The sequence below is a fragment of the Wickerhamomyces ciferrii genome, contig 00181 (assembly GCF_000313485.1).
Source record: "Wickerhamomyces ciferrii WGS project CAIF00000000 data, strain NRRL Y-1031 F-60-10, contig 00181, whole genome shotgun sequence".
NCBI classification, from domain to species: Eukaryota; Fungi; Ascomycota; class Saccharomycetes; order Phaffomycetales; family Wickerhamomycetaceae; genus Hansenula; species Hansenula ciferrii.
Genome location: NW_011887559.1, coordinates 1 through 10,878, shown reverse-complemented (window position 1 = coordinate 10,878; position 10,878 = coordinate 1). Strand labels below are relative to the sequence as shown.

Here is a 10,878-nt window from a genome sequence, read left to right as displayed (position 1 = left end):
AATATCCAGAAGGTTATAGCACTAAACAATTAGATGGTCCATTTTCATTAGCTGGTGGTGCACAAGGTGGTAATCCACATTTATGGGATGTCGCTTATGTTGTCAATGCTACAGTTAGTAATAATGGTCCTCAAGGTGGTGGTTTTGCTCCTCAATTATATGTTTCATTCCCAGATTCAGATGAATTCCCAACACCTCCAGTTCAATTACGTGGATTCGAAAAAGTTTTCTTAGATGATGGTTCCAAACAAACTGTTTCTTTTGAATTGACTAGAAAAGATTTGTCAGTTTGGGATACTAAATCACAATCTTGGAAAGTCTTAAGAGGTGATTATAAAATTTATGTTGGTTCAAGCTCAAGGCAATTGGGTCTTGTTGAGACTGTTACAATCAATTAATATGTCAGAGCTAACAGCTATATTTAGAATATAATTCATTTTTAATTTCTCTGTAAATTGATGAAACCATATACAGCATGTATTAACTTTGCATTATTCATATGCTTAAATATCAACAAAATCATATTATATTAGCTTTTCCTATCAATCTAAAAGTTTATTATATAAACTATTATTTGTAGAAATTGATCGAATTTGAGAATATAAATTTGAATAATTTGAACTTTAGTCTTAAATAAATAGGGACTCAGTCCCCAATAGTCTCTGTTCTGGGTATTTTTAGCCTTCTAGAGTAAACGGAGACCGAGGTGTTCGGGTGTAGTCCCTGTCTTGGTAATAATGGTGAAAAAAAAACTAAAAACAGCGAAGATGATAAGGAAAACAAAAAACAAATTTTGTATAACGGTTCCAGCTCCACAACTGTTAATCAAGGCCTGGTTTGATCTGAATAGGCATTCGTTATAATACGTACCGGTGAATTCTGTGTGAGTCTTCAACGTCTGTGTGTGCACTTCTAGTGATCTCGTGCTTTCAAGAATTTCCGTTGTGTGTGTGTTTCCAGCTCATATTTATTTACATTAGGAAAACTCGAATTTGGAGAAAGTATCAATTTTTTAAAGCAATTGGTAGAGAAGCTAGAGCTACTGGTTAGGAAACTTCAAAGATTCTTTTTTAAAGCTTATAATTTATTAGGTTGTTAGTGCAATTCAGAAACAAAGAGCCCATAAGCTCATAATATAAGTGTCTCATTAGATACATTTCACATTATATTAGTTATGGCACAGAACCCTGAAGAGTCAAAATCTCAAGCAGGTACCCCAAATACCAACATTACGCTCAACCTTGATGGTAAGAATGAGCAGACAAATTTCTGGTCCAATAGTGACATGCTAAGTCCTGATTTCAATTTCCTAAATGTTGGTGAAGATGCTCTTAATTTCTTATCTGCTCCATCACCTAGTATGAATAGTGAGAAGAATATTCCATCACCAAGCCTTTTCCAACCAAATGCTGCACCAAGTATACCTCAATCATCTGCTCCTACACCAACTGGATCAGGTACTACAAAGCAAGATCAACAACATCAAAACTTTATGTTAAGTCATTATCAAAATCTTTTAAGTCAAAGTAAAGTTCCAATGAAACAAGCCACATCACCTTTATCTTATACATCGCCAAATACTGGACAATCAGGAGCTTCTCAAGTACAAAATCCAACAGGATCAGTTTCACCAGCAAATAATGTACCTATAAATCATCCATTACATCCTGAAAACATTCAAAAATCATTACAACAACAACCTAAACAATCCCCTTTCCAGCCTCCACAATCATTATTTCAAGAAAACAATGGTACAAAGGGTAATAATAATCCATGTGATCATTGTAGAAGAAGACAAATCAAATGCATAACGGTACCCAACTTGATAAATTGTGTTCAATGTGAAACAAAAGGTATTAAATGTACACATTCCGAAAGTCCTTCTAATCCAACTTTGAAAAGAAATATGGGTATGGTAACGAATGCTAATGTTGCGGATAGTAATAACAATAATAATAAAAGACCTAGGTTAAGTCCACAAACAAGTGGGTCAAGTTTTTCTCAAAGAATACCAACCCAATCAAATAATTTAACAAAGCAAAATTTAAGAAAACAAAGTCAAACACCACAATCACAACCACCGCCAACATTACAATATCCAAGATCATCATTTTTTGTTGGTTCATCTTCTATGTATGATAATTCAATATTAGATCGTATAAGGCTTGATAAAATTGATCAAGTACAATTAAGTCCATCATTATCATTAAGAAAAGTTTCAAATGACGTTCAATTTATATTAAGAGATGATTATACAGATGAATTGGCTTCAAAAGCTGATAAATTAGTTGATGCAGTGGAAAATATAGTTTCACCTCATGGTCAATCATTAATCAATACTTATTTTAGAATAATTCATCCATCATTTCCTATATTACATAGGAAAGTTTTTTTAGAAAAATATTCAAGGTCATATCGTGAATTTTCTGCACCTTTATTAGCTTCAGTTTATTACCTAGCAATTCAATGGTGGGATCAAGATCCTTCATTATCACAATATCCTAAACCAGATTTAAAATTATTATATGAAATTGCATTGAAAAGTTTTTCAGAAGTTACAGATAGACCAAGATTAAGTGCAGTTCAAGCAGGATTATTAATTTTACAATGTCGTTCTGAAAATGAAAATAATTGGATTTTATGTCAACAAGTTGTTTCATTAGCTGAAGAATTAGGTTTAGGACTTGATTGTCAAAATTGGAAATTACCTAAATGGGAAAGAGGTTTACGTCGTAGATTAGCATGGGCTGTTTGGATTCAAGAAAAATGGACTGCATTAATTGAATCAAGAGTTTCACATTTTGTATTGGGGAGAAATTGGTTAGTTAGAAATGTAACTGAAGAAGATTTTCCAGAACATCCAGTTAGAAGAACAAATCAAAGTGATGAAGATTATAAATCAATGATTGATGATATTGAAAATGGGAAATATTTATTTAAAGAAACAATTGAATTAAGTTTAATTATGGGAGAAATCTTGGAAACTTTTTATTCATATAATGCATTACAAAATATTACAAAAGTTGAACAAGTTTTAAAATTGGCTAAACCATTACAATTACAATTAAGACAATGGTATCACTCATTACCAACAACATTACATATGACTTCTGTGAAGAATGGGAAATTATCATCAAATGCTTATTTACATTTATCATATTTCGCTACTGAAATTTTATTACATCGTAAAATTATTTCAAGTTTAAATGAAGAGACACCACCAGAATTAATCAAAGTATGTAGAACAGCTGCAACAACAAGATTAACAGCAGTGATTGATTTTGTTAAATCATTAAGAAGAGAACATGTTTATGCATTTTGGAATTCACCAACAAGTTCAAATTTTACCATTGTGGGGACATTTGCAGCAATTTTATATGTTACATCACCAACAGCACAAGAAGCTCAACAATTTAGAGAACATACAAGTGTTTATAGATTATTGTTGTATAAATTAGGTAAATTTTCTAAGAATGCTTTTAATGCATTGAAAAGAATTGATATGTTGTTAAATCATATACCTGGATTAATTAAAGAAATTTCAACTGATCAAAGTCCATTATCAAATGTTTCACAATCACCAAATTCTAATTTCCAATCATTATCACCAATGTTGACACAACATATGAATTCAAATTTACCAAATATTGGGAATATGCCAAATAATTTACCAAATAGTAATAATGGTGGATTAAGAAGAAATGGACCACCTGTTACTACGGTTAAAAATGAAGTCGATAATAAACAAAGTCCAAGCGGGTTAAGTGAAACTGGATCTAGAGGTCAGCCTACACCTTTACAAACTGGAATTCCACGTTCAAATGCCAATAGTCCTGTTGATGTTAGAGTTGGGACTAGTGGCACAACACCTAAATGATTTGGTGTTTAAGTTATATATATATAGGGTTAATGAATGAAATGTAATATATTCTAATTTTTGATTACATTGTAGAATAATTTTGTCATAAACATCGTTATAATTTATATATATACAAGATCTTTGAATCTATAGGAAACCAGATACTTTTGTATCTTTTGCAGCTTCAACATAATCACCTGGATTTTCCACCAAGACATGTCTATCAGGACTTAATTTATAATTTAATAAATCTTTTTCATTTTGAATTTGTTGTTTTAATTCTTCATCAGTTAAAGTCTTTATGGAATCTTTTGAATTGTTATTACTATTACTATGTGTTACTTTTTCATGAATTTTTGTTGGATCTGAATCAAAACTAAATAATTTATTCAATTGTTCATCAGTTAATTCATCATCAATTTTCAAATCATCATCAAATTCTAAATCTTTTGTATTTGTATTTGTTTTACCAAATTGTCTACCAATTTTATCAGAAGTTGATCTTAAATTAATTTTATTTGCCTTACGTTCAAAACTTTTATTAACTAATTCCATTTCCTTTTGAACATCAATTTTTTCACCTTTAGAAATTCTTTCAATTAATTCATCAATCTTGGATATTTTCAAATCATAACGTCTTTCCATATCTTCACATGAAGTTTGAATGTTCATAACATTCATAATTTGAGAACCTAAGAGCACAACGAGCATAGTTGGATATAGCATTGATTTATCAAACTTCTTCACTATAGAAGATGCTGAGATGGATCTGGTACCTTTTGGAGCGGTTTGAAAGCTCAAATTTCTTCGTATGAACGGTGAGAATGATCTAGAGAACATGATAATACTGATAACAACTATATTATTCCTTGTACTTCCGCTATATCAAAAGTTTTGTAATTCTGGTGATGTTTCGATGCTTTTTTGAAGAAGGGTAAAAAAAAAACTTCGCGCATTTAAACTCACACGTAAACAAATCAAACCCAAATCAAAACAGTTGAAAACAAAAAGAACACAATCAAAAGTGGACAAAATAAAGGATCACATTTATTTAATTATTGGTTATCTCGCTTAGCTGCTACTCTCATCAAATCCGGTGCACCAAGCTCATCCTGTTGCTTCTTTTTCAGTGTTTCAAAGGTCCGATATTGATCAAATCCATTCAACAAATACTAAGAAACCACCAATAAAATACCCACCAATAAATTATGGCCAGAAACAGTGTGCCACCAGTGACAAAATTATTTCTTTCGCTCCTTGTTGTCTGCTCTTTGATCTCATTCATTCTACGGTACGCTACGTATCTTCATATTGTGACAAGTGAAACTCATGATCAAGATCATGCCCATTTGATAAATAATCAAGATGGTATCAAACCTCATAGTATTGAAGGAGCTACACCAAGTGATCTACCGGATCCACATGAGTTATATGTTCCATTCATTGCATTAGTCCCAGGTCAAACCAACGTGTTAACTATGCCTTGGGTTCTTTTCACATCAACATTTATAGAAGGTGGATTAATTGCATTTACAATTTCATTTTTTTTAATCCTTTATACTGGGAGATATATTGAAGTACTTTGGGGGTCAAGAGAATTTTTCACTTATTTAAGTTGTAATGTTTTGATAAGTAATTTCATAACATTTGTTTATTATAAATTTAAACTTTCAATTGATGAATCATTCCCAATATCACCAATTACAGGTTCATCATCAATTATAATTGCATTATTAGTTGCCATAAAGCAAAGAATTCCAAATCATTATCTGTTATTCTTGAATGGGTTTATTAGACTACCAGTTTCATTAGTACCTTTCTTGATCATTACAACAAATACCATATTATCAATTATTAGTTCAGATCCATTTTATAAAGTGATAACTATACTTTCATGGTTAAGTCTTATTATAAGTTGGACATATCTTCGTTTTTATAAAGAAGGTGGTTCAGGTAGACAATTATCATTATTACCAATAACAGAAACAGGATCATCATTTACATTGATTAAAGGTGATCGTACAAATCAATTTGCATTATTCACATTTTTCCCTAAACCAATTTCTTATATTGTGAAATTTATATCAAATAAATTATTTGATATATTTGTGGTTTTAAAATTAATCAATAGACAAGATTTCATAGAAACAGAATTAGAAGATAATCAAGATGAAGATAATAATAATACCACACAACAAGATTTAATCAGTCAAATGTCACAATCTCGTTTATTCACATCATCTTCTTTAGCTGGTGTTTCAGGTGGTGTTTCTACTGTTTCATTACCTAAATCAGGATTCATAAGGACATTACAAATTAAAATTTCTAGTATTTTCGGTATAAATTCAATCAAAGATGAGAATTTATCATTATCTTCTCGGAGGAAACAGGCTTTGGCTCAATTGGACTCCAAATTACCAGGAGTTTGAGGGGGTGGGAAACAATAAAGGGTTACTTATTGATCTAGTGTTAATAATAGTAGTCCTAATGGTTATAATATTCAATAAATCTTGTTTAAATTCATAAATTCATTAAATCTGTATTACATAATTATAGTCGGAATTTAAAAATTCTCGCTTTTTCTGTCGGAATTTAAATATCTGTTCTTTTAAAAGCAGCTCAGATTTCCTTTAATTAAAAAAATGACATTTTTAATGATTTTAAATCTATTTGAACTTCATCAAATCGATAGATTTTGATTGGTTTTCAAAGAGTTCTGAGCTCAGAAACAAAAGTATACCATAAAACTAGGCTCTTTCAAGTTACTGTGCTCTCATTTGTTCGAAGACTGGTTTCTATATTGAGTGTGTGTTAATTTGCTGCAATTACCGAGTTGACATTGATTCTATATTCTCAAATTTTGAGAAGGTGTTGCTTTACAATAAAAGTGATACAATATTATAATTTAAAGGTTCTACATATTCATCCAAGCTGTCATAAGGTTGCTAGATAATGGAACTTAGATTTGGTGGTGAAGAATGTCGAATAAGGCATATATTTCAATTACCATATGAAATTGTTCAACATATAACATCACAACTAATTCAAGATGATTTAATAAATTTGACATTAGCATGTAAATTATTTTATAAAATGGCAACAAGAATACTATATTCAAAAATATACTTAAATGATTCACCCATAGAGAACAGTGATGTTGTATTACTGGCAAGTACTTGGTCTTGGTTAAAATTACTACCCAAAGCAACAAATGAAGAGGCAAAAGAAGTTGCAAATTATCAATTATCATGTCTTTTAAGATCAATACAGGAGAATCCACAATTATCAAATTATATTCAAGAAGTTCGATTAAATTGGGATCTTGATATAGAAACTCAAAAAACTTTTGTTTCATTTATTACAAAATATTCTAAAAGTTTAAAAATTATTGAAAATGTAACAGATCCTGAATTTGATTTTGCAATTGAAGAAAATTTTCATAATTCAAATTTAATTTCATTAGATTTACCACCACCAAGCACATTACCATCATTAGATATTGATCAAAATTATTTACCAAATGCTCAAAGATACTTGATAAAGAGATTAAATACAAATATTAAAGTTATGACATTATTCATGGATCCATTACTATTATTCAATAATGTTGTTAGACCTTTAAAAAAATTAGAAATTGATTCATTCAAAATGCATTGCAGACCTGATACATATCCACCAGTTATTTATAATCGTCAAAATTTAAAATTTTCCAAATTAAGTGATATTTTCGATACAAAATTACTGAAAACTTTAACAATAATATCATGGTATGATCATATATCACCTGATAGGATATATAAATTTGATCAATGGTCAGAATTTCATAATTTAGAAGATATAACATTAATTGCAGTTACATATAATGATAAAAAAATTTCAACTTTACTTGATAATTGTTATAAATTGAAAAGATTGAAATTAGATTTTTCATATCCAAAAAGATCAATGGTTAGAAATTCCATGGTTTTCAAATCAATTTTTAATCATAGACATCATTTACAATTTTTAGATATAAAATTAAATTTAACTACAAAGATTATAAATATGGATATAAGAGATTTTGGAATTGTTTTAAAAATTGCATGTAATTGCTTTTTATGTCAAGAAATTGTTCATAAAAAAATTTTTCAAGATAAAATTTTACCAAAATCTGAAGATTATAAAATTGATAGTTTAGAAACTTATGAAAAAATTGATTTTTTTTCACAATTATTTGAATCATGTTTATCACCATATTCAAAAGCTGTTGATAGATATCCAAGTGTTAAAACAGGACCAGATAATATTGAAGAATTTTTACATCGTTTTAATATTCAAAATATTGAAAGATCAAGATTTTTTAAACCTTTAAATGTTGAAGATTTTTATAATTTATTTCATTGTTTAGTTCATTGTATGAAGGTTGATTTAGATCCAATTGTGGAAAATTTTAAAAATTTAAATTACCTGGTGATTAATGATATATCATTATTAATTAAAGAAGATTTTATAACTGGAATAAAATATCCAATACCAATTTTTTATAATAAAGGATATAAAACAAATTATGAAGTTAGTAAAGATAATAGATATTCAAATGAAGTTCATAATAATGGAACAATTGAACCATATGAAAGATCATTATATTTGAATTGAGATCAAAGAAAAGAAAAAGGGGTTTAAGTACTGGGACGTAAAAAGGGTTTATAATTTTGGATGAATATAATGACACATGATGAAATGAAGGTTAATTTTATGACTATAATTGGGTACCTTATTGTAGAAGAATTATGATTTGATAGACATTAATTTATACTATAGCCTATTTCTTGGCCCAGCATAGATTTCAATTAATCTTGCCATAAAATTGCTCTATAGGCAATATGTAAATATCACCAATGGTGTTCATCTACCATATAATAGGCTATAGTACAATAGTACAATAAGATCAAAACAATCAACTGAATAAAACACGATCTAGGATGAAATTTAAACATCAACACTCAAATTCAAAGGAATGTAAGGCTTAAATATAAACATTCACGTTGAATTAGATTAATTCTACGTACTAAAATCCAACGTGTATCGAGAATCTATACTTCCTTACCAGATCAACGAATAAACCCCTTTGACTAGTAATATCTATACCACCTCTAACGTTAGTCTATGAAATCTGAATAAATTTTGACGTGAATATATGCTTAATTGTGGATAAAATCAATAAGTTATTCCCAATATAGTAATGTGTATTACCAAAGTCGTTAGCTTTGATTCTAGAAGTGTGCAAATTGTGGTTTTTCCAAATCGCAAAGGAACGTATTTATTGGTAAACAGACGATCCAACAATGCCTCAACCAACTCCCAAATTCCAGTGTGAAGAAGGGAAGGAGCCCATGAACTTATGAGCTTATGAGCCTATGAGCCTATGAGCCTATGAGCCTATGAGCCTATGAGCCCAAGGGAACAGAATAGGCAGAGAATGAAGGGATAAACGCGTATCTAATAGCTCATAAGCCATGGTTTATTACTGGTCTACTGTGTTTACTTAAGCCAAGTTCACCTAATCGCGATGGTGACGCACCATGTCAGGGGCACGTACTTTGTGCATATAAAGAGAAGACAGCTACTTACTATGAAGAAGTAATAGAAGAAGTGATTGTAATAGTATATAGTAATTAGATAGATGTATTTCACTGGTTTTGGTTTGTATTGTTTGTATTGTCCCTCTCGTTTGCTAAAAGGCTGGCATTCTAATTATAGTTTTATTACCCATTACCTCAATAGTGCAATCCTAAACATTCTCCAATGATTTACATATAAAACTTTTAACTTGTATAGCCAATATCACTGTATTACTAGTGGAAATTTCAAATTCACAATAAACAAAACTGGTAAATCTATTACGAACCACATCAGCTTTCAATACTTTCCATACACTTCCCATAAAACTATATAAATATTCAATTCCCACTCCATTTTAATACATTTTAAAGATCTTGTATCTTGAAAGAAAAGGGAACTTATCAATACAATCGCTTATAAACCTATACAATTACATATAATAATTAATAATGAAATTCTCATCGGTCTTCACTTCAGCTGTTTTAGCAGCTTCAGTTCAATCAGCAACTTTACCAGCTGATCAATCAAGTTTCACCACATTAACTCCAACTGCTTCAGCTCCTTCAGGTGCTGCAACTGATTTAGATTCAACTTTTGGTATTGGTGTTGTTACTGTTGACCCAGCTGCTGCTCAAGCTTCAGGTACTTCAAACTCCAAGAGAGATGACGGTAATCCTCAAGCTGATCCAAAATCTTATATTAAACAAACTACTCAAAAACAAGATGGTACTTTATCAATTAAATTAGAAAAATCTGTTTTACAAGATTCAAATGGTAGAATTGGTTCAATTGTTTCAAACAGACAATTCCAATTTGATGGTCCACCACCACAAGAAGGTGCTATTTATGCTGCTGGTTGGTCAATCACCCCATCTGGTGTTTTAGCTTTAGGTGAACAAAGTGTTTTCTATCAATGTTTATCAGGTAACTTCTACAACTTATATGACCAAAGCGTTGCTGATCAATGTCATCCAATTAACTTACAAGTTGTTGGTTTCACAAATTAATAAAAGTGCATTAATAAATCAACTATATAAAAGGGTTTACCTTGAGTGATTTCGCTCATGATTTAATTGCTTAGTTCAATTTTTTTAAAAGGTTCTTTTTATTCATTATTTCATTCTTGCAAAAACAAATGCATGCATATTGTATATTAGATATTTAAACACAGGTTGTTGAAAATAAATGTTATGAACAAATTATGATAATTTAAAAGTAGTTGATATTAAACGGCCCTATAAGCTATAGTACCCGAGAAGTTAAAATTTGAACCCTTAAAACTTTAACCGACGTCGAAAAGTTTAGCAAACGACAAAGTGAAACAACCTGATCTTAAGATCCTAGGCTATGTCTATAACCTCTTTACTTTTTACGTGTTCATACAATACTTTTTACGACCTTGTTGCTCAAGTTGCACC

At 30.0% G+C, this 10,878-nt stretch overlaps 5 protein-coding genes across 5 annotated transcripts; 4 read left to right on the top strand and 1 right to left on the bottom strand.

Annotated features, from left to right (window-relative positions):
- Positions 1 to 1,174: 1,174 nt before the first annotated feature.
- On the top strand, positions 1,175 to 3,877 carry DAL81 (Dal81p; the record flags this gene model as incomplete). Its single annotated transcript, XM_011274683.1, has 1 exon — positions 1,175 to 3,877. One exon carries the CDS (start codon positions 1,175 to 1,177, stop codon positions 3,875 to 3,877), a length of 2,703 nt encoding a protein of 900 aa, XP_011272985.1.
- A 129-nt stretch (positions 3,878 to 4,006) lies between these two features.
- On the bottom strand, positions 4,007 to 4,699 carry INA22 (Ina22p; the record flags this gene model as incomplete). Its single annotated transcript, XM_011274682.1, has 1 exon — positions 4,007 to 4,699. The coding sequence occupies one exon, from the start codon at positions 4,697 to 4,699 to the stop codon at positions 4,007 to 4,009; it is 693 nt and encodes a 230-aa protein (XP_011272984.1).
- Positions 4,700 to 5,067: 368 nt separating this feature from the next.
- On the top strand, positions 5,068 to 6,288 carry BN7_4739 (uncharacterized protein; the record flags this gene model as incomplete). The annotated part of the gene is made up of 1 exon (XM_011274681.1): positions 5,068 to 6,288. The coding sequence occupies one exon, from the start codon at positions 5,068 to 5,070 to the stop codon at positions 6,286 to 6,288; it is 1,221 nt and encodes a 406-aa protein (XP_011272983.1).
- Positions 6,289 to 6,811: 523 nt separating this feature from the next.
- BN7_4738 (F-box protein) lies at positions 6,812 to 8,494 on the top strand (the record flags this gene model as incomplete). The annotated part of the gene is made up of 1 exon (XM_011274680.1): positions 6,812 to 8,494. The coding sequence occupies one exon, from the start codon at positions 6,812 to 6,814 to the stop codon at positions 8,492 to 8,494; it is 1,683 nt and encodes a 560-aa protein (XP_011272982.1).
- Positions 8,495 to 9,909: 1,415 nt separating this feature from the next.
- BN7_4737 (uncharacterized protein) lies at positions 9,910 to 10,467 on the top strand (the record flags this gene model as incomplete). Its single annotated transcript, XM_011274679.1, has 1 exon — positions 9,910 to 10,467. The coding sequence occupies one exon, from the start codon at positions 9,910 to 9,912 to the stop codon at positions 10,465 to 10,467; it is 558 nt and encodes a 185-aa protein (XP_011272981.1).
- Positions 10,468 to 10,878: the final 411 nt, after the last annotated feature.